The following is a 24,109-nucleotide window of genomic DNA, read 5'->3' on the forward strand; positions in this document are numbered from 1 at the left end:
ACCTTTTATTGGACTGCCACCTTCCCTGTACCTGTACTAGACATGACCCTCATATGTCAATGACTGCAGCAATTTGCATGTTTTCTTCAGGCATGTCATCTTCATAAATGTAATTGGAATGGCACCAAACAATACCATCCATCACAATCAGTTTGCCCAATGTAGAGTCACATTGCATTACTGAACATTGCTTTCAACTAGTCATCCAAAGTCTATGAATACTTACCTTTGGCCTACTTTAGCTGTTTTTTTCTTTCTGTGTTGAGGATGGCTTTCATTTGAATTTTTGTTCTGCATTGTTTTTGTTCATTTAAAAGCTGCACTTGTCTTTAAAAAAATCAATTGTATGGAATTGATTATTCATGAAATCATATATTGATACATCATATATTGTTTTGAGTAGTACTACAGGTGCATCAAATCAAAGACGAATAGGCTGAAAAACAGTTTCTTTCCGAGAGCCATCACCATTCTGAACTCTCACACACACACACACGACCACCCTTACCTTGCAGAACAGTGACGTACATATTATATTCCATCACATTATTTATTCTCTTATTTATCTAATTTATATATTTGATTAAATTGTTGTATTGCACTGGAGAGGGGAGCTCTCTAATCTCGTTGCACACTGTACAAAGACAATAAAGGGATTACTGATTCTGATTACAGATCACTAACCTCAGTGGGTGACAACACATCCTTCCACATGTGAATGAGTTTACAGAACATGCTGAAAGGTCCACATTTAGAAATCTTCCTTAGTCGTCCAATTACTGATAGCTCAGAGTAGGTTATCCCCATGTCAGCCTGTAACAACAGGAAACGTTAAAGAATAGGGAAAATCCGAAAGGAAAAGAATTAGACTGTATTTATATGAAGTCAAATGTTTCATAATCATACGTGTCCATCTTTTCCCTCCGTATGCTACAATGATTCCCAAAGCCATGGAACATTGACATCTCATGAGTGATAGGCACACAGGACACCAAAGGATGATCCTTGCAAAAGTAACAGTAAATGTACTTAATTTAATTAATTAATTTATATAATAACCCAGAACATACAAACACAATAATCAGGGGATGACAAACATGGAGGCAAAGAAATATATTACAAAAATATACTATGCAGCGTGACGTCATCAGCAGCCGCGCAGACCATCGAACGTCTTCATACAATCTTGCAGTGAGGTGACGGGCCAGGTGGCGACCAAAAGTCAAAGCAGCAGCGTAACAGAGCCCAAGTCTAACGTCTTTTTTTTTGTGTCATTTTTATCCACTAAAAATAATTTGCAAACAAGCGCCACCGTCAGGAAACGATTTGAAACCTTTGCTCTCTTTTCCAGTCGCCATGTTTGTTTACTCCGATGTGTCGTGTAATCTCGAGAGGGGTTGCAAGATTTTCCCTCTGACATGTGAATATCTGTGCATGAATGTAACAGTGACGTGCCTGAGATTCTGGTGTAGAGGAGGGTGAAGGCTTCCCCTGTAAAATCCACGTGTTCCGAAATAATCGAGGACGTGGTCCAGTAGGCAAGTCTCAGTGAAAACCGTCAGACAGCAATTACTCAACTTTTGATTTGCTGATCTCAGTAGTCGGATGTTACCTTTTTTTAGTTTAGATTTTGTATGTTTTATTTTGTTACAGAAAAACATGACAGTAAAATCGGCACGATTATGTGCAGATTGACCCAATTATGCAAAAATAGTAGTGGAAGAAGAAGAAGCTGTCGCGACTTCCGTGTCAAGAAAACATTGCACCGTCAATTTCCAATTTACACCTTTGCGTTATTTCATGTATTTTTCCCGTTTGCGCATTATGTCCAACAATTCCTAATGGAGCTACAAATGTACCACTTGAGTCTACTAGCCCAATACTGCGGTCACCAGTAGACCCAATGAAATATTTCCAATGTTACAACATATCCAAGATGGCGGCGCGCATGGACGCAGCGGCTAACAGCTCTCCCTCCCAGTGCTCCTTATTGCTTTTTATTAGTGTTTGCTTGCTCTTATTGGCACCAACTGAGGCACAGCATCGATATACCCGCCAGGACATCGTGGACATTGGATATCGATGCGAAATAACCATCACAGAGGAATTTTGATATGATCGCAAAATTCCGGACGAACTGGCGAGGCCGCCCGGCTCACCGTGGCTTGTCATCGGGACCGGGAGGCGGCGCAGGCGACGCAGAGAGAGGAAGCAGAAGCGGGGAGGCAGTAGCGGGAGACTTTAATAAGGCCAATTTAAAGACTGTACTCCCAGAGTTTCACCAGCATGTCCAGTGCCCAACGAGGGGAGACAACACTCTCGACCATGTGTACTCGAACATCAAGCACGCATACAGGGCCCTCCCACTCGCCCCCCTCGGCCAGTCAGACCACCTGTCCTTGCAGCTCGCACCTGCGTACACCCCTCTCAGGCGCAGATTCAGGCCCACCACAAAGATTGTGAAAACCTGGCGTGATGACGCCATGAATGAATTACAGGACTGCTTTCAAGACACCAACTGGGACCACTTTGATCATCAGGACCTTGATGTCTACACGCACTGTGTACTGGACTACATCAAGTTCTGCATGGAACTACACAGGACCATACGGACCTTCCCAAATGCGAAGCCCTGGATGTCCAGCAGGGTCCGCTCTCTCCTCAAGGCCCGTGACGCTGCCTTCAGGTCGGGCGACAAAGCCCAGTACAGGGTGGCTCGTGCTGACCTGAGCAAAGGCATCAAGCTAGCCAAGGCAATCTACAAGGGGAGGCTGGAGGCCCACCTTGCCAGCAACAGACCACGGGAGGTGTGGCAGGGTCTACGGAGCATCACCAACTTCCGTGGCAGCAGCACGACCTCTGTAGACCCGAGTGCATCGCTGGCAGAGGAGCTTAACTGCTTCTTCGCTCGCTTTGACTCGCCCCAACCGTCACACCCCTGCACTTCATGCTCCAACTCCCCCCCACTCACCGTAGAGGAACACGATGTGGGGCGCGCGCTCCTGGCTGTTAACCCCAGGAAAGCTACTGGACCCGACGGAATACCAGGCAAGGTCCTCAGAGCATGTGCCCACCAACTGTCACATGTTTTCTGCAAGATCTTCAACCGCTCCCTGGCTCAAGCAGTCATCCCCTCCTGCTTGAAAACTTCCACCATTATTCCTGTCCCCAAAAAGTCACCCGCCGTCCACCTGAATTACTACCGTCCTGTTGCTCTCACACCAGTCATCATGAAGTGCTTCGAGAGGCTGGTTCTCCAGCACATCAGGGCCTGCCTTCCTCCCACTCTGGACCCCTACCAGTTTGCATACCGGGCTAACAGATCCACTGAGGACGCCATCGACACTGCTCTGCATGTTGTGCTGGGCCACCTGGAACAACAGCAGAGCTATGCAAGGATGCTCTTTGTGGACTACAGCTCGGCATTCAACACGATCATCCCAGACATCCTCGTCGCCAAACTGGACATTCTCGGCCTCCCTGCCCTCACATGCATCTGGATTAAGGACTTTCTGACCAACAGACCCCAGACTGTGTTGCTCGGCCCCTACACGTCCTCCACCCGCACGTTGAGCACCGGTTCACCTCAAGGATGCGTGCTGAGCCCTCTCCTATACGCCCTCTACACCTATGACTGCAGCCCGGCCCACGGTAACAACACCATCGTCAAGTTTGCTGACGACACGACAGTGGTCGGTCTGATCTCGGAAGGTGACGAGACAGCCTACAGAGAGGAGGTAAAGAGGCTGACGGCTTGGTGCGAGGACAACAGACTGCAACTCAACATTGCAAAAACAAAGGAGATCGTCATCGACTTCAGGAGGAACAAGACTGTGCCGCCCCCCCTCTGCATCGAAGGCGTGTGTGTGGAGAGGGTCCACACGTTGAAGTTCCTGGGAGTACAGATCTCCGATGACCTTTCTTGGACTCACAACACCACAGCAGTGGTAAAGAAGGTCCACCAGCGTCTGCACTTCCTGAGAGTCCTCAGGAAATTCAACCTGGACAGGAAGCTGCTGCTGGCCTTCTACCACTCGTCCATCGAGAGCCTGTTGACGTACTGTGTCTCCACCTGGTACAGCGGCTGCACTGAGGCGGACAGAGTGAGGCTCCAGATGACAGTCAAAACAGCGCAAAGGATTATTGGTTGCCCTCTCCCCTCACTGTCGGACATCTACACCGCCCGGTGCCTCAGCAGGGCTCTCAACATCGTCAAAGACAATACCCACCCAAACTCACACCTGTTCGACCTGATGCCCTCTGGCAGGCGCTACAGATGCATCAAATCGAGGACCAATAGACTGAGAAACAGTTTCTTTCCGAGAGCCATCTCTATTCTGAACTCTCACACACACACGAGACCACCCTTACTTTGCAGAACAGCATCGTGATGTGTTTTTATATACCCTATTCAGTATTATTTTCCATTGCACTCTCTTATTTATCTAATTTATATATTTGTCTGTATTATTGTTGTATTGCACTGGAGAGGGAAGCTCTCTAATCTCGTTGCACTCTTGAGTACAATGACAATAAAGGGATTTCTAATTCTAATTCTAATTCTAATGTGGGATGTAAACAACACTGCCAGCTTCCAATAGCTGCCGAGACCAATCAAAAAATGTTAGATAACGGCCGAGATGGGCAGTCCATCTTGGGGGTGGATACAGTCCAGCCCTCCGGCCCGGTCGGATGCCCATTTTTGGGGTGGGGGGTGAAAATTCAAAAAAAAAAAGGGCTCAATTAATCAAGACTCGAGGTGGATTTTAATGGGGGGTCTGAGGCCGACGATATTTACGAATAAGGCCGGAGGGTCGAAGCCGGAAGGGTACCCAGGTCGCGATCGGAGGGCGAGGGACTGACCGGCAAAAAAGGGTCATGTGCCTAGCTCTGGATAACGGTGAGTGAATTGACTTATTTACAGCTGTCAACCAAGATATCATTTAGCATTAGCCGATCAATAAGTCCATTGATTATTCCATTGATGATTCAAAGAATTGTCCCCCCCAAACCCCTATATACAATCAACACTGCCCAGTTGAATTATTATTATTTGTTTTGTAAGGTCCCCTCCATGTCACCTTATCGAGGTGGAGGGATTTACGTGCCCCAATGATCCTAGGAGCTAAGTTTTCTGGGGCGCTATGCCCCTGGCAGGGACACCCATGGCAAACAGGTCCCAGGGGAGGGACCAGACCAAGCATGGTTCAAAAGACCCCTATGATGTTTACAAATATTGGACCTAGTTTTCCCTTGACCGGACGCGGGCTACTGGGGTTCCCACTGGAACCAAGCCTGGACGTGAGGCTCAAAGGCGAGCGTCTGGTATCCCGGCCTGCACCCTCCCCCTACCCCTCGCACTCTCTCCCTCTCTCTCGTTCTCTTTCTTTCTCTCTCTCTCGCCTGTGACTCATTTGTATTGATTTCTGTCACATGTTTCTCAAGAATTCATATGTCACACTCACACTGGCTCTTTGCTCGCTATGTGTTAACAACAAGTGTGTCGGAAGCTATGCTAAATTTCCTTTTCAAAATTTCTAAATTCTTACAGTTCAAGACAAATGACTTTCCTTTTCCTGTTCGACATCTGAACATGATATTCTGTCTACAAACTCCAGGCAGTACATTGCAACTCGCAATACCCACGGGTGCAGGTCCATCCACAATGCGCCTATGAGCCTGGTTCCAGAGTCGGGCCGGGCGACCCGCGTCTGGGAAAGTGAAGTCAAGTTCCAAATATATTCATCAAAGGAGGTCTATATGCTATACTTTGTCTGGTCATTCACCTCAGATGTTTTTGCCATGACTCTTCCAGGGGCATAAAGCCCAAGACAACTTAGCTCCTAGGATCATTGGTATACATAAACCTCTCTACCACGATGAAGTTATTGCTCAGGTAGGGTCTATAGCTGTAGAAGCACAAATAAGAGGCAAATTGTCATGAGCTAAAAATGTTTGAATCATTGAGAGGAAGATGGACAAGTTTTATTACTGAGAACAGTTTCAACAATTTCATACCTCATCTGTTTGCGACACCTGTCCGTCAGCCAGCGGTTCTAGTTCAGCTGTGGGTGGAGCAGCCAGGATACTGTAATAACATTAAACGACTCAGAAACTGAAATCGAGCTACTCTGAATCAAGAATGGGAAATTCCGGTTCTCGAGGGCCACAATCTTGCATGTTTTAGAAATCCTCAAAAACATACCTGATTCAAATGATCAGGATAATTGTCAGGATCCTGAAGAGTATACTGATTAACGTAAGCTATATTATTTATTCATTAACAGTGGACACATGTTTCCGACTACAGTACAACTAGCCACTATTAGGGACACCACACTCTTTTAAAATTGAATTGAAAAGGCTTAAAAATATAAAAAACATGAAAATCAATCATTAGTTAGAAGGCTGTTTAAAGAGTTAAAGTTTGTTTTTTAGTTTTAGAGCTTCATAAGCACAAACAAAGTACAAAATGCAGTTTTATGAGCTCACCATTTATTCTTTAAATCAACATAGCAATTGGGAGGAATATGCCATAAGAAAACTAACTATGGTGGAAAAAAGGAAAGAACGAAAATATAATGTGACTGAAATAAAAGAAAACAATAAAAGCAATTAAAAATATGTTGCCATGAGAGTGTTAACATTCTGAGAAGTTGGACTTGGCTCCATATTTTTCGCCTTCAGAATGTGAAGAAGACACTCTGAAGAAGTGTGAACATGACACTCTGAAGAAGGCGAAACATGTCAGGTAAATGAAAAGCTAAAAGGCCGTCTGCGATGAAAGAACCAACGACTTCAAATACTGTAAATGTTGCTAAACTTAGTCGTTAAAGTTTACGCATCCCTTTTCCATTTTTTTTGTGACATTAAAAATGACACCAAATTAAAAGTTCAAAAGTTACTCCACTACTAAGGTGTTAATCCATACAACAAAGAAAAAAGAAGAAAAAAAGGCAAACTTTTTTAGAGCGGGAGTAAAAACAAACAGAATAATGACATTGCACAAGTGTGCACAAAATCTTATAATTGGGTATATAGCCCCGTCCTGGGGAAGGAAAGAATTTTTATGAATATGGCAGAAGGGTCGAGGCCGGAAGGGTACCTAGGTTGCGGTCGGAGGGCGGGTTACTGACCGGCAAATAAGGGTCAAGTGCCCGGGGTTAAGTGCTGAAGGAATAGCTCCCTCGGAATAACGTTTTGTTCGTCAACAAACGGACGTTTAACTACTATTTCTATCTTTGAGGGAGCTGCAGGTGTGCGAAGCTCCTTCGATCCCGGAATTTTGCGAAGGTCTCTCAGAAGTTGTTGATCAACGCCGCGTCGGCGGATGTGTGGATGGCAGCGCAGCCTAAGCAAGCAGGAGTCAACGGGCTCTCGAACACGCCACAACAGAGTACATCCATGCGTTCGGGATCGAGCAGGTGACGAAGAGTGTTTTGGCTCCCTTTTTAGCTTCGTCAGCTGGCCACTGTGTTTGCCGCAGCGCCGCTTTCACCATGATGGGAGCGCGTGGACACAGAAGACGTCCGCTTGGATAACATTGGGCAACGTCTTACAACAACCATGATCAAACGCAGCTGAATCTCCAACGCCGCACCATAGGTCCTGCAAAGACTAGCGATCATACCCCAGCGACGGGTCCGTGAGCAATGCACAAATCACCAGAAACAGGAAGAAAATCAGAGACATCAAGAGGGTGGCCGAGAACACCGGAGCACTGTATGCCATCTTGATCCTTTTATAAGGGATTCTCAAAATAGTTTCGACATGAATTTTAATGTTCTGTTCGGGAAATAAAGACAAAGGCCCTTTGCAGCTTCCGGTTTGTCTCTCTGAGTGTCACGGGACTTTGGAAAATGAGGGTTCTGGGATGGGGGATGCTACTTGACGTCCTTCAGCCAGAATTGAATGCTTCCAGTTTGACACACAAGTCTCGCTGTTGAGGCTGATGAACAAAGTTTCTTGAGGCTCGTAAAGGTGTTCAGCTGGTGACTGGCTATTATCATTACAAGAGCTCACTGATGAGCTGATCATTTGAATCAGGTTGTTTCAGGAGGAAAAGATCTGAACATGCAGGATATTGGCCCTCGACTACCGGCGTGGCCCATCCGGCTCTAATTGAATGATATTGTAGGTTTTCAGATGTTATGAAACACTAATGCTAGATGTTTGAGCTACTTCAAATATTTTTATTTAAATAATATATTATCTGTGTTGTTACATCCTATTATAAGTAAGCGTAGAAGTAGAACATATAACGTATACTTCATTTTTGTTAATGATTTCTCTCCTTAGACCATAAAAGTTGTCAATGTAGTGAAGTTATGAACAGTATGACTTTTTATGTATGTGTTGTTAATCTCTTCTCAGAACAGGTGTGCCTCGCAGTGTTGTAATGTCAGTAGAGACTGTATATGGTCAGAGTGTCAGTTAAGTTCAAGTACTGTTTTAATATAAACACACACAATTTTATTTATTTTAAATACAAATTAATTTGGCATAAAGATTATGTATGGTCTGTAGAGCAACAAACTACTGGTGCGGATAGAGACAGACCATTAATCCAGTTTAACCTACTGTAATTGTCCACCAGTGGGATGGAGTTAGTTTAGTGTAGTCAACTCAGTTTAATACTACTTTAAGTATATCACCAAACCTCACCTTCTCAGAGCTGTGAGCTGGAATTGATCCATACAGTACAGTAGGAAGCCCTTCAAATCATTTTTGCTAATCCCTCCAATTGGGTTAATGTCAGCGCTGGAGCAGTCATACTTTGTAAAATAACCTGTCAGACTGAGAAGAAAATTAGTCAGGGTGCGTCCTAAGTGGGCCAGTAAATAAAGCTCAGAAATTTACCAGCACATTAAGTATTTCGATAGATTATGCATTAGCAATACCTGGTTTGACATGCTAACTATTCACCAAAATTACACCTTCTTCAGTATTCGGTTATAAGAGTAAAACAATTAGGAAGTCTTGAGTTCCCACACTACTCAGTTGAGTAATTGGTTAGCGAAATGTTTCTCAATATGTATTGAGCCATGACATATTTCAGATGGGGAAAAAAAGTTGGAGTTTGTACTTCTGCCTCACAACAACAGATTCCTTTGTTTGATTCAAGCTAGAACTATCTTAACATCTGACATGGGGGTTTTTATGTGCAGAGTTTACATGTCTCCCCATACATGTATACGTTTTTCCTGGGTGCTCGGGTTTCCTCCACAAATTAAATAGTTTATGGTTTATTTCCAGCCAGCTATACTGCACAGGAGATTCCGAGGCGCTGAAAGTGGGATTAAAGTGATGACGAAATGGGCCCAGGGCCTATTTGACATGACAGGGCCGTTAAAAATTGCAGCATGGAAGTGGTGCAGCCCGGAATTATATTTTTTCATGAAACCCAAAAATCCTGTCCCGGCTCAACTTGGTTGTTCTCATGGGTGCATTAAATGCAGAGAGAAAATACTACTTTTTAGGGAATATGCAGAATTCTGCTGCATAATCAGTCATTACCTCTCATCTACATTGGCTGAGCTAAGTACCAGTAAGCCACCTGGCTTTCCTCGACTCCACAGACTCAGTTGGGCGAACAAGTACGCCAGGACCATCCTTATCCTCGCCTATGAACACATTACATTGCATATACACAAACATTTAGTGTGAAGGTCCCCAAGAATAAGAAATGAGTTACAACAAATCCCATTTTCTGGTAGAACACTTAATGTATTGCGAATCGATGACATACCTGTACATTCTGCAGCGCCAAGTTTTCCCTGTGGCTTCCTCCATTGGCTAGGAATTGAGGCCACTTCCCAGTAACCATTGAAAAGATACCAAGGATGCCTTTAACTGCCACGTCGATATTAATGTTTATGTGTGTACTGAATAAATAAAGAAAATACAGTTAATTTCTTAAATGTAATATAGACAATTGTATATTCAACATTATCATCAGCATCATAATCTCTCTCCTCTGCTTATTCAAGGTCGGGTCGTCGGGGCAGTATCTCAAGCAGGGGGGCCCAGACTTCCCTGTCCGGAGCCACTTCTTCTGGATTGACAGACCGGTGTGGTGGTTCCACTTTTTAAGAAGGGGGAGCGGAGGGTGTGTTCCATTATAGAGGGATCACACTCCTCAGCCTCCTCGGTAAGGTCTATTCAGGTTTGCTTCCAGGGAGGGTTAAACTCCACCAAGTTTTCCCTTCATCACCGATTCTGTTCAGAATCTTTATGGACAGAATTTCTAGGCGCAGCTGAGGTGTTGAGGGTGTCCGGTTCGGTGGCTGCAGTATTGCATCTTTGCTTTTTGCAGAAGACGTGCTACTGTTGACTTTCTCTTGGCACAATCTCCAACTCTCACCGGAGCAGGTCACAGACAAGTGGTTTGGGTGAAAATCAGCACCTCCGGTTCTGAGACCGTGGTCCTCAGTCAAAATAGCGTGCCGTGCACTCTCCGGGTTGATGAGATCCTCTTCTGAGTGGAGGAGTTAAAAGTATCTTGGGGTCTTGTTCACGAGTGATATTCTATAATTGTCGGGTGTGGTGAAGAAGGAGCTGGTCCGTAAGGCAAAGGAAGGACTCAATTTACTAGTCACTTTACGTTCCTGCCCTCACCTATGGTCACAAGATTGGGGGTCATGATCGAAAGAATAATATGCCGGATACAAGCGACTGACATTAGTTTCCTTCATTGGGTGTCCAGGTGCTCCATTAGAGATAAGGTGACAAGCTCCGTCTTCCGGGAGGGGCTCAGAGTTGAGCCGCTGTTATTCCGCATTAAGAGCAGGCAGCTGTGGTGGCGAGAACCTCTTGTTGGGATGTCACCTGGACTCTTCCCTGGTAAGGTGATCATGCCATGTCCGACTGGGAAGAGGCCCCGAGGATGAGCAGGGGGAAACTGGAGAGACTATGACTAGGAAACATCTCGAGATCCCACAGGAGGAGCTGCACGCACTGTCCCCGATTTCCATACAATTTTGCGGAGGTGTGTCAACCAGGACAGCCTTTCAACATCCAGAGCCATTAGGGACTCCGGGCTGATCTACCAAAGAGATTTTCATCCACCTCGGTGACCTCAACCTCAGCGATAGGAAATCCCGCCTCACAGATTGGGCACTCTACCCTATTTTGCCAGCCCGTCATCCAACCGCAACCTGGGCACCCTTCCATCATCGCCCCCCCATCCTTAGTCATAAAAAAATAATCGTCCTCCTTTCCCGTCCGTCATGGTCCTTTAAAAGCGCTTCTGTCCTTACTTTTTACCAGCATGTAAAAACAGCCTTGGCTACTCGCCTGAAGAGTTATACGAGAGAGGTAGAGGCCAGAAGAATAAACACAATGTTCTCAAACAACCCAACTAAGGTCTACATTCAGAGGCAAGGTAGTAAGACTGAAAGAGGCCCACCCAAGACTGAGACAGAGGAATACTGGAAGAGTACTGAGAGAAGGAAACGTGATTCAGGCCTACTGGTTAAAGATGTTAACTGCTCTCCATGAACGTCTGGCAGCACAAATGAACCAGCTGCCAACATCAGAGACCCATCCACAATGGCAACCAAAGGTCGGACATTCCTTATCACGAAGGACCCACAGAATGGACTAACTATATAAAACTACAGAACTATGAGCTCCCTCAGCATCATATGGAAGCTCTTAACCAGCTTTACCATCATAGCAGCCAATAGGCATAAGGGTAAGTACATGAGCAGAGCACAGAAAGTTATTTGTAATTACACGACGGGTACCAAACACCTACTACTGGTTGACAGAGTAATCATCCAAGACGGTAATACCAGAAGCACCAACCTATGCACTGCCTGGATTGACGGTCTTTGACTCAGTATCCAAACACTTTGATACTGGAATGTTTGGAACTGTATATCAACATGATTTTAAGAGCCTTCATCAAGAACTCAATGAGGATGTGGACTACAAATCTGGAGGCCAACTCAAGGCAAGTTGCAAAGGTGTTGCTGTCTCCCCACTGCTTTTCTGCATAGACCTGAACTAACTCAGTCATATCTTCACCAAGAGAGTTTTCAGATACCGGTTCAAAACTGGAACAACCATCAGCCACCTCCTCTACATGGATGACACCAAGCCGGATGCTAGGAATGAGTGTGACATTGACTCCCTAATGCACTGCACAAGGCTATACAGCAATGTCATTCTAGATAAAGGTGGGCAAATGATATCTAGGCAAGGGAAGATAATGCAAAGTTATGTTATGCAAAGCGGCTTGTGTATAGACTGAGATCCATAGATGTGTACACGTGCTATTCTCTTGAGCAACGCGCCTGCCCATCTTTGAGCATTTCACAGTGCATGTCAGCACCCCTGCAGATATAGTTTCAGACTACAGGGCGACGCAGAATTGATTGTGACAAACAAACTGTATGAACACTACTGTTGATGATGGTTTGAGACAGTTAAAACAGACCATTATGTACGTGCGGGAGAAAGCTGGATAAAAGGGCAGCTGTCCATGATGTCGTAGTCTGTCTAATCATTCATGTTACTGCAAGCAAGAAACATCACGTTTAGACAACAGACTCCGCAAAGAGGAAAAAAAAACACAGCTGCCCAAAACACACCACTCACGACATCTCTCTAACCAGCCATCTGATTGGCTGAGGCTGAAAGACTCCCAGAATGCTTTGCACTACTTATTTTGTGTTATTTCTTTTTGGGATATGAATAGCTTGTTTTGTCTTAATAATATTTCTTTGTTTGATTATTTGCTTCAATGCTGCTCAGTGGATGTGCGGTGATAGTTTTGGTTTTGATTTGTAAGGAGTGTATTGACAAGTGACATCCTTCCCCTGACATTGAAGATCTTACACTGTTAATGTCAATGAGTTTTACTAATAACCAGCTGAGTAGTCACAAAAACTGCTTTAGCACCTGCGGGACTGATATTGTCGCTAATAGTTTGGCCTCTCTAAGATGGCTTTCTCAAAATGATAGCTAGCATCCGCGAGCTAGCATGCGCCTGATAGTAATGGCGCGCCCATTATATTTGTGAAATACAGAAATAGCACACAACTGAGACTGCACCCTTCAATTTGGTGAGCCTCTAGGTTGTGAAACTACGGTAGTTTAGGCGGAACAGATGGGCTTTGAATTTAGTTTTAAAAACAGGGAGGGTGGTACAATTCCAGAGGTCAGTTGGGAGAGAGTTCCAGAGCTGGGGAGTTTAGAGAAGAATTTTGATTCGCTGATTGACTGGAAGCCAGCGGAGCTGCTGAAAGATGGGGGTGATGTGATGGGTAGAAGGTGTTCTGATGATAATCCAGGCAGCAAAGTTTTGGAGGGCTTTCTGGGAGAGGCCAAAGGAAAAGGGAGCTACAGTAATCTTGGCGGGAGGTGAAGAGGCTGTGAATGAGAATGGCTGTGGTGTGGGGAGTGAGGGAGGGACGCAGACGGCTGATATTACGGAGGTGGAAATAACAGGATCGGGTGATGTTGTTGATTTGGGATTGGAATGTAAGAGTAATGTCGAGGGTGACACTCTTATCATGTGGGGAAGGGAAGACCAAGGTGGAAGATGAAGCTGCTAAGGAGGATGGGGTGAGAAATTGTGTCAAAGGCTGCCCTCAAATTAAGGAGGCTTCCAATGGAAATAGAATAGAATAGAAATAGAAATCCCTTTATTGTCATTGTACTCAAGTGTGCAACGAGATTAGAGGGCTCCCCTCTCCAGTGCAATACAACAATAATACAGACAAATATATAAATTAGATAAATAAATAAGACACATAGAAACACATCACAATGCTGTTTTGCAAGGTTAGGGTGGTCTCGTGTGTGTGTGAGAGTTCAGTATGGAGATGGCTCTCGGGAAGAAACTGTTTCTCAGTCTATTGGTCCTTGATTTGATGCATCTGTAGCGCCTGCCAGAGGGCAACAGGTCGAACAGGTGTGAGTTTGGGTGGGTATTGTCTTTGACGATGTTGAGAGCCCTTCTGAGGCACCGGGCGGTGTAGATGTCCGACAGCGAGGGGAGAGGGCAGCCAATAATCCTTTGCGCTGTTTTGACTGTCCTCTGGAGCCTCACTCTGTCCGCCTCAGTGCAGCCGCTGTACCAGGTGGAGACACAGTACGTCAGCAGGCTCTCGATGGACGAGTGGTAGAAGGCCAGCAGCAGCTTCCTGTCCAGGTTGAATTTCCTGAGGACTCTCAGGAAGTGCAGACGTTGGCGGACCTTCTTTACCACTGCTGTGGTGTTGTGACTCCAAGAAAGGTCATCGGAGATCTGTACTCCCAGGAACTTGAACGTGTGGACCCTCTCATGCACACGCCTTCGATGCAGAGGGGGGGCGGCAGCGTCTTGTTCCTCCTGAAGTCGACGACAATCTCCTTTGTTTTAGCAGAGTTAAGGTGCAGTCTGTTGTCCTTGCACCAAGTTGTCAGTCTCTTTACCTCCTCTCTGTAGGCTGTCTCGTCACCTTCCGAGATCAGACCGACCACTGTCGTGTCGTCAGCAAACTTGACGATGGTGTTGTTGCCGTGGGCCGGGCTGCAGTCGTAGGTGTAGAGGGCGTACAGGAGAGGGCTCAGCACGCATCCTTGGGGGGAACCGGTGCTCAGCATGAGGGTGGAGGACGTGTAGGGGCCGAGCAACACAGTCTGGGGTCTGTTGGTCAGAAAGTCCTTAATCCAGATGCGTGTGAGGGCAGGGAGGCCGAGAGTGTCCAGTTTGGCGACGAGGATGTCTGGGATGATCGTGTTGAATGCCGAGCTGTAGTCCACAAAGAGCATCCTTGCACAGCTCCGCTGTTGTTCCAGGTGGCCCAGCACAACATGCAGAGCAGTGTCGATGGCGTCCTCAGTGGATCTGTTAGCCCGGTATGCAAACTGGTAGGGGTCCAGAGTGGGAGGAAGGCAGTCCCTGATGTGCTGGAGAACCAGCCTCTCGAAGCACTTCATAATGACTGGTGTGAGAGCAACAGGACGGTAGTCATTCAGGTGGATGGCTGGTGACTTTTTGGGGACAGGAATAATGGTGGAAGTTTTCAAGCAGGAGGGGATGACTGCCTGAGCCAGGGAGCGGTTGAAGATCCTGCAGAAAACATGTGACAGTTGGTGGGCACATGCTCTGAGGACCTTGCCTGGTATTCCGTCGGGTCCAGTAGCTTTCCTGGGGTTGACCGCCAGGAGCGCGCGCCTCACATCGTGTTCCTCTACGATGAGTGGGGGGGAGTTGGAGCTTGAAGTGCGGGGGTGTGACGGTTGGGGCGAGTCAAAGCGAGCGAAGAAGCAGTTAAGCTCCTCTGCCAGCGATGCACTCGGGTCTACAGAGGTCGTGCTGCTGCCACGGAAGTTGGTGATGCTCCGTAGACCCTGCCACACCTCCCGTGGTCTGTTACTGGCAAGGTGGGCCTCCAGCCTCCCCTTGTAGGTTGCCGTGGCTAGCTTGATGCCTTTGCTCAGGTCAGCACGAGCCACCCTGTACTGGGCTTTGTCGCCTGACCTGAAGGCAGCGTCCCGGGCCTTGAGGAGAGTGCGAACCCTGCTGGACATCCAGGGCTTCGCATTTGGGAAGGTCCGTATAGTCTTTTGTTGGGACACAGTTTCCATGCAGAACTTGATGTAGTCCAGTACACAATGCGTGTAGACATCAAGGTCCTGATGATCAAAGAGGTCCCAGTTTGTGTCATGAAAGCAGTCCTGTAATTCACTCATGGCATCGTCACGCCAGGTTTTCACAGTCTTTGTGGTGGGCCTGAATCTGCGCCTGAGAGGGGTGTATGCAGGTGCGAGCTGCAAGGACAGGTGGTCTGACTGGCCGAGGGGGGCGAGTGGGAGGGCTCTGTATGCGTGCTTGATGTTCGAGTACACATGGTCGAGAGTGTTGTCTCCCCTCGTCGGGCACTTGACATGCTGGTGAAACTCTGGGAGTACAGTCTTTAAATTGGCCTTATTAAAGTCTCCCGCTACAATGTGGACGCCATCAGGGTGCGCCCGCTGATGTTTATTGATGACGCACGCGAGTAGCGAGAGCGCCGTGCTAGAGCTAGCGTCGGGAGGGATGTAAACAGCTGTGACAATCACTACCGTTAGCTCCCTCGGGAGAAAATAAGGCCGGCATTTAACGGACATGAACTCGATGTCGGGGGAAGAGTGCTTCTCGACGATCGTGCTATCGCCGCACCAGTTCTCATGCACGTAAACACAGAGCCCCCCGCCCCTCCTCTTACCGGTGTCCCTCGTCCGATCCGCGCGATGTAGCGAGCGCCCGGCCAGCTGGATGCTAGCGTCGGGGACGTCTGCGTGCAGCCAGGTTTCCGTGACGACGATCACACTGCTATCGCGCACATAGCGGTTTCCCAGGATTTGTAATCCCAGATCGTCGATTTTGTGGACCACGGATCTGGCGTTGGTGAGGTGCAGACTCGGTAGTGGTTGCCTATGGGGCTGCCGTCGCAGCCGTTGCAAGACACAGGACCTGCAGCCTCGCTTCTGCTTCCTCTCTCTGCGTCGCCTGCGCCGCCTCCCGGTCCCGATGACCAGCCACGGTGAGCCGGGCAGCCTCGCCAGTTCGTTCGGAATTTTGCGATCATAGCAAAATTCCTCTGTGATGGTTATTTCGCATCGATGTTCACGATGTCCTGGCGGGTATATCGATGTTGTGCCTCAGTTGATGCCAATAAGAGCAAGCAAACACTAATAAAAAGTAATAAGGAGCACTGTGAGGGGGAGCTGTTAGCCGCTGCGTCCATGCGCGCCGCCATCTTGGATCATGTGAAGCTGTATCAGCTGCAGTCAGAAGGTCGTTGGTAATTTTGATAAGAACGGTCTGTAAACCAGTTGTGGGTGAGATGGGCAGGGAATTGAGAAGAAACTATTTTTTTTATTTTGGAGATGATCAGGGTAAGTTGGAGATGGGGCGGAGATTGTTGTTGTCGTTGGGGTCAGAGCCAGGCTTTTTCAGAATTGGATTTTTCAGAATTGGAGTGACCGCTGCAGTTTTGAAGAGTGAGGGCACGATTCCAGTGGTTAATGAAGAGTGGATGATAGTTAGGATGAGTGGAAGCAGAGAGGACAGGCAGGATTTGACCAGGGTTGTGGGGAGAGGGTCCAACTGACATGTGGAGGGCTTGGATTTGCGGATAAGGACAGAGATTTCAGAGGCATCCAGGAGTTATAAACAGGAAAAAGATTGATTTAACAGGAGGGGTTGAGGTGCAAGAGACAGTGGGTGGGGACCAAGGTGCTGGAGAATCTTGAAAAATGACATTAAGGAGTTACAAGTGTTGGATGAGTAGAAGTGTGGGGGTAGGGAGTGACGAGGCTGGATGATTCTATTGAGCAATGAGAATCGTGATTTAGTATTTTCTTCATTGGTGTGGATGAGAGAAATAAACAGATCTACGTTGCGCAATGGAATCCTTTTAAGAAAGGATGTGAGCCTTGTAAATGTCTTTGTGAATAATGAGTCCAGATTTTTTGTACAGTCATTCAAGTCGGCGGCCTTGAGCTTTCAGTGAAGGGAGTTCAGGCGTGTACCAGGTGGCAGTGGATGTGAAGGAGACAGACTGGGTTTTCAGTGGGGCAAAAGAATTAAGGATGCTGTGCAGACCAGTGTTGTAGAGGGCTGTGAGGTCATCGGGGTACGAGAGGTGGGCTGGGAATGTGATTTTGTCAATTTAGGAGCAGAGGCTGCCAATGTTGATTTCCTTGAAGTTCCTAAATTAGATGAAACGTGGAGGTTTGATTAAAGATAGGCACAGTGCAATATTGAAGTTGATGAGGAAGCGGTCTGGGGTGAAGTTGAGGGGGGTGAAACCGTAACAACAGATTCATTCCAAAATATAATCTTTGGAATGAGTGGGGAAATCGATGTAGGAAGTAAGTCCAAAACTGTCACGGCTGGAGAAAATAAATCTCTGCGAAAGCTGATTATTGTTGTCAATGTGTATGTTGAAATCTCCCGGCAAGATTATGTTTGAGGAAAGAGTGAAAAGATGATTAAAAATTGTGGAATAATCAGCTAAAAATCCCTGGTGGCGCTTTGGGGAGGTCTGGAAAGAGTGGCAACAATATTGGGAATGAGCCCAGGAAGTTTAAACACAGAGCATTCAATGGAGCTGAAAGCAGGGAGAGACACGGGTAAAAGTTTCCACTTTTCGCGATAGAGTACCGCGAGATCACCGACGCGACCATTGCAGCAAGGATGGCAAATGTAAACAAATCCGTCAGGTGTGGATTCTTTGAGTTGAGTGAAGACGGTTTGCTGCTGCCATGTTTCCGTCAGACAAAGAAAATTGAGTTGACGGTCGGTGAGGAGATCCTGGATGAGATGACCCTTGTTTGTAAGAGAACGGATGTTGAGAAGTCAGAGGTGAACAGCGGCGTTGTCATGCTTGACATTACTATAAGCCGACCTAGCCAGACCGGCTAATGCATCTATGTCAGCAACCCTGCCGGAGTTTCTGGGGGAATGGCGAGTCGCGGAACAAATTGATTTTAGTGCAGTGGAGGAGAAAGCTTGATGGCACTGTCCCCGATGTCCACGCTATGTAGTAACGGTGTGTCAACCTGACAGCCCCGCATCATCCACACCTTATTAAACTCCGCGGGGATCTCATCCACCAGAGGCGCATTGCCACAGAGGAGCTTGTAAACCACCTTGGTTTCTTCAGCCCCAGAGATAGTTGAGTCCACCTCAGAGTCCTCAGGCTGTGCTTCCTCAATGTAAGGCATGTCGGTGGAATTGAGGAGGTCTTTGAAGTATTCTCCCCACCGACTCACAACATCCCGAGTCGAGGTCAGCAGCACCTTATCTCCACTATGAACAGTGTTAATGGTGCACTCCTTTCCTTTTCTGAGACGCCGGATGGTGGACCAGAATTTCCTCGAAGCTGTCTGGAAATCCTTTTCCATGGCCTCACCGAACTCCTCCCACGCCCGGGTTTTGCTTCAGCAACCACCAAAGCCGTATTCCGCTTGGCCAGTCGGTACCTGTCAGCTGCACCTGGAGGCCCACAGACCAAAAAGGCCCGATAGGACTCCTTCTTGAACCCTCCCAATCACGCCCTACCAGCTCTCCCTGTCATTACCCACGTAGGCATTGTAGCCCCCGAGCAGAACGAGGGGGAGCGCTCTCCAGCACATCCTCCAAGGACTCCAAAAAGGGTGGGTACTCTGAGCTGCTGTTTGGTGCAGAAGCGCAACCAACAGTCAGTACCACCTTAAGGCGCAGGGAGGCAAATCTCTTGTCCACGGGGTGAACCCCAATGTACAGGCGCCAAGCCGGGGGGCAATAAGTATGCCCACACCTGCTTGGCATCTCTCAATTTGGGCAACTCCAGAGTGGAAGAGTGTCCAACCCCTCTCAAGAGGAATGGTACAAGACCCCAACTGTGTGAGGAGGTGAACACGAATATGTCTAGTCGGAACTTCTCTGCCTTACACACCAGCTCAGGCTTCTTCCCTGCCAGAGAGGTGACATTCCATGTCCCAAGAGCAGGTTTCTGTTGCCGGGGATCAGAGCGCCAAGGTCCCTGTCTCTTGCAGCTGCCGGGCTCACACGGCACCCAACCCCTTTGGCCCCTACCACAATTGGTGAGCCCATGGGAAGGGGGACTCACATTGCCTTTTCGGGCTTAGCCTTGCCGAGCCTCATAGGTACCAGGCAGGTTTCTTGAGGCTTGTACAGGTGTTAAACTGGTGAGAGTCTATTATCGTTACACCAATTAGTCTCAAAGTTGCTACCTGTTTTATTCATCAATTTATCAGACTAACGCTGGATATAAAACCAACTCACAGCCAACAATTTGGTTTAAACTCTGACATTGGTGGTAGCGAGACCAAACAGCCCGTATTAGGGGGCTTGGAACTCCATACTCCCGAAGCACCCACCACAGAACTCCCACAAAATCCACAAAACACAATGTACCCTGAAGGAGCCGGCCGAGGTTGTAGAGCTGGTCCACTGTTCCACGGCCGGGACGAAAACCACACTGCTCCTCCTGAATCCGAGATTTGACCTTCGGATGCACCCTCTTCTCCATCACCCCTGAATAGACCCTGTCAGGGAGGCTGAAGAGTGTGATTCGTCATAGAGTTAGGCAGTCCAGCCCGGCCCGACGCCCATTTTTGGGGTTGTCTGGCCCACGGATTGGCCCTTGCGCGTGTGATGAACCTACTCATGCAATGGGCAAACAAGCAAAATTGCCTAAGAAAGCATTAAAAGTGCCACTACCACCTTTTTGTGAATGAAGAGAAGTGAGTCAGTCGTGTGCGTTCAAGCGTGCCTGTATTTCCTTATTCTGGAACGAGGCTGGGGGCCGACAATATTTATTAATAAGGCCGGAGGGTCAAGGCTGGAACCATACCGAGATAGCGGCCGGAGGGCGGGGGACCGACCAGCAAAAAGGGGTCCAGTGCCCAGCTCTGATTCCTTCTCCTACATTCCTTCTACTAACAAAGGTGAACCACCGCCCTGTTCTGTCAATTCAGAGGCACTGACCCAGATGTCCATGAAATGTTGTAGAGGCGTGTCAACCATAACAGCCCCAGAACATCCAGAGCCTTGAGGAACTCCAGGCAGATCTTCATCCACCCCCGGACTTTGCCGCAGAGGAGCTTTTTAACAATCTTCGTTACATTCTCCCCACCGACTCACAACGTCCAGAGTTCAGGTCAGCAGTGCCCCATCTCTACTATAGACCGTGCCCTGCCAAATTCTCCTGAGATATCGCGTGGGGACCAGAATATCTTCAACGCCATCCAGAAGTCGATATCGATGGCCTCACAGAACTCCTCCCATGCCGAGTTTTTTCCTCAATGACTGCATTCCGCTTGGCCTCAAGAGTCAGCATCCCATCGGTTCAGGGATTGCTGCCACGACAGGCACAGACCACCTCCACCTCCGCTCTGAAGCATTGTCCACTGCCTCCTCTGGGACGTGGACGTTCTGCCACTGATGGGATTTGAAACTCAGACACGATTCTGCCAGACCTTCCCAGCAAACCCTCACAATATGTTTAGGTCTGCCGGGTCGGACCGGCATCTTCCCCATCATCGGAGCCAACACACCAGCAGGTGGTGATTAGTTGACAATTCCGCCTCTCTCTTCACCAAAGTGTCCAAAAGATGCGACCGCAAATCGGGTGATACAACAAAAAAGTCGTTCATCAAACTGTGGCAAAGGTGCCCTGGTGCCAAGTGCACATATGGACACCCTTATGTTTGAACGTACTGTAAGTTAAACTACACAAAAGACTTTGGATTTTGTATACCTTCCAATCTGACTGGCCAATTCTTTGGCACGGTTGCAACTGTCCACTGATGAGTTTTCACTGCCCATGTAGCAAGTAGTAAAGATATGGCGACAGAGCTCCCTTGGCTGCTTTGGAAAATAGATTTCATCCCCAACTAATCTGCGAACATCTTCCAGTACCTGGTTATCTAAGAGAATGGAGAGATCAAAGGAAAGCATTGCTTTAGTCCTCATTCAAACTACACTGCTACTAATATCTGTTAAAAACAAATACAAAAACAAAATTATCAATGAATTATGAAATAATAGTGGCCACAATTAAATGAGTGCATTGAGTGAAAATCTACTCACCGCCTTTTTCTATAGCCTGGCAGACCTGCACACACATAGAGTAGACAATACAGGCAACAGAGGAACTATCAATGCCGCCACTCAAAGGCAACAGAAAGCCTGCCTAAGAGGTACAGTAAAAACATCACAAACAAGTTAGGTATTGCACAGTCAATTCACTTGTTGAAGTGTAAAAATTAAAATAAAATGTCAATTTAAGCAACTGTCAATTTACTTGGGCTTACAATCTCACCTGTCCACTCCTCCTTAGGTAGTCCCATAGCCAGCAGGCTGGCCCAAGGCTGAAAAATGCAGAACGAAGAAGTCTTTCCCTAAATAGCTGCACACACCACATGCAAGTACAAAAATGTTGCATACCTGATTTCTTCCTCTGGTGTATGCAAGTGCCATGTTATCGGTTGGTAGGAGGGGAGGCAGACATCATCATTACTGGATAGAGAAAAGTCTACTTTGATTCTATAGCATGGTTTGGATTCACTCCCCTGCAACAGAGAAGTTCGAAGATTATTACATAAGAAAAAGGCTTTGTTTGCCATGAAATGTGTAAAATTTGAACTGGACTATTAAGTTACACAAAACACGTGTTCGCTTCATCCCCTGCTCGATCCCCAAACATATGGATTTACTCCATTGTGGCCATAGCCCTGCTTGCTACCAAACATCGGCTGTCCAGGGGAGCTTTGACTGCGCTGCTGTTTGCGTGTTCTCCGACGTGCCTTCCATCAACAACTTCTGCTAGAGCGTCCCAGAACTCGCCGATCGGAGCAGCTACGCACACTTGCAACTCCCTCAAAGACAGCGTTGTTAAACCCCCGGTCAGTGACGAACAAAACATTTATTCTGAGGGAGCTGTTTCTTTACAATGACTTGATTTTCCTCTACCTGACGGAGACCAGGACGAGCGACGGTGAGTGTAGCACGATGGTCGAAATATTATCGCCTGCATGTTCTTCCTTGGAGGCTCTGAGAAAATCAGGTCAAGGTGGAGGAATGGCAACTATTTCTATAAACAGTTTTGAAAGTAAACAGTGTTTATTGGCCACATTGATCACCAGCTTCGATGCTCTGCGATTGTCATTTACGACCTCCTAAATACAACAAGGAGTTTCTGAATGACTTTTCAAATCTTGCCGAAATTATGCTAAAATATGATCATATCCTTCTGATGGGGGATGTTAATATTCATGTGTGCAGTCCTGAAAATGGACTGGCATAGGACTTTTTGAGACTCATTGACTTTCAATTTGGTGCAATGCGTGTCTGGCCCCACTCATAAACAGGGACATACGTTAGACCTTGTCCTTATTTTTGGTTTATTAATCTCAAATTTGAAAGTGTTAGACAATGTGATTTGTGATCATATGACTGTGCTCTTTGATGTGTTTTCTTCTGCTGCTGTTAAACCTGCTGCCAGTGAATGCAGCTGCCAGATTTTTAACCCCATTCCGGCTAGTCGGTTCTCTGAAGCTTTTGATCAGCTCTGTGTTCCCTCACCAAACACAGAGGAACTCAGTTCTTGGTTACACTCTTCTTGTAGTAATATTTTGGATTCTGTGGCTCCATTAAAAATTATGCGGCCAAGACCGGAGCCATGGTTTAATGAGAGAACTCGTGCAGCTAAACAAAAATGTCGCAAAGCTGAACGCAGGTGGAAAAAAGACAGGCTGAAGGTCTCGTGTCAAATCCTAAAAGGCTGCTGGTACAGTTACCAAGGAAAGGTGAACGAGTCCAAGAGGGAATACTTGTCCAGTCTTATTCAGGCAAATTGTCATAATGCACGTAATCCATTTAAAACTAGCGACTCTGCACTTACGCCCCTCAGCCAAATGGTGCAGACTCATCCCCTGAAATTTGCAATAGAGTTTAGCAGTTTTTTTATGGATAAGGTTGCTAGAAACAGCTATTTTGTTTTGAACGCTACGTTTGACCCCTCTGTCCGCATTCCTTGTTCCGCCACCCCGGTGGCGAGTGTTGGATTCCTTTGAGACGAGCTCCTTGTCATCTTTGGAGGATGTGGTTTGTCATATTAAACCATCTAGCTCGCCAGATGTCGCCGTCCCTCATCAGTTCTTGAAGGCAGTTCTCCTAAGAGTTGCCGAATGGGTTTTTGGCAATTATCAAGTCTGTCTTGTGGTGTGGTTTAAACATGATACGGTGCAACCCTTGCTTAAGAAACCTGGCCTCGATCAAGGTGTGGTGTTGATTTTTAACCCATTTCTAGATTGACTTTTATCTCTAAAATTCTGAAAAAGATGATGGAGATGCAATTAAGATCCATCTTTGATGAACACAACGTCTTGGAGGTTTTCCAGTCAGGTTTCAAGAAAATGCATTGCACAGAGTCAGCCCTGCCATGAGTTTTGAATTATATCCGCCTGGCAACAAAACTGGAGACTAGGTGAATCTTGTCTTGTTAGATCTAACTGCAGCGTTTGACACGGTGGACCAAAGCATTCTTCTGGCAAGTTTACAGCACCAGGTAGGCATTAGTGGTAGCGCTCTTGAGTGGTTTAGATCCTCTTTGACTGG

The 24,109-nt window shown here is 47.0% G+C and overlaps 1 protein-coding gene across 11 annotated transcripts in view; it reads right to left on the reverse strand.

The window, feature by feature from the left end:
- The window catches only part of nadsyn1 (NAD synthetase 1), a 130,377-nt gene that overhangs the window by 20,223 nt on the left and 86,045 nt on the right, over nucleotides 1-24,109 (reverse strand). For 7 of the 11 annotated variants that reach the window (XM_088296894.1, XM_088296890.1, XM_088296892.1 and 4 more), the window contains 9 exons: nucleotides 21,938-22,062; nucleotides 21,813-21,861; nucleotides 21,581-21,683; nucleotides 21,249-21,417; nucleotides 9,749-9,884; nucleotides 9,517-9,623; nucleotides 8,665-8,796; nucleotides 6,019-6,088; nucleotides 685-813 (listed from right to left, as the gene is read on the reverse strand). In XM_088296894.1, coding sequence (XP_088153020.1) covers nucleotides 685-813; nucleotides 6,019-6,088; nucleotides 8,665-8,796; nucleotides 9,517-9,623; nucleotides 9,749-9,884; nucleotides 21,249-21,417; nucleotides 21,581-21,683; nucleotides 21,813-21,861; nucleotides 21,938-22,062 — 1,020 coding nt within the window. Of the gene's footprint in view, nucleotides 1-684; nucleotides 814-906; nucleotides 1,005-6,018; nucleotides 6,089-8,664; nucleotides 8,797-9,516; nucleotides 9,624-9,748; nucleotides 9,885-21,248; nucleotides 21,418-21,580; nucleotides 21,684-21,812; nucleotides 21,862-21,937; nucleotides 22,063-24,109 lie in introns of all 11 variants that reach the window. The other 4 variants (XR_015843258.1, XR_015843259.1, XR_015843260.1 and 1 more) reach the window with 4 other exon arrangements.

The sequence above is a fragment of the Idiotropiscis lumnitzeri genome, chromosome 5 (assembly GCF_059441095.1).
Source record: "Idiotropiscis lumnitzeri isolate Australia: NSW breed Sydney's pygmy pipehorse chromosome 5, RoL_Ilum_1.0, whole genome shotgun sequence".
In the NCBI taxonomy this organism is placed as follows: Eukaryota; Metazoa; Chordata; class Actinopteri; order Syngnathiformes; family Syngnathidae; genus Idiotropiscis; species Idiotropiscis lumnitzeri.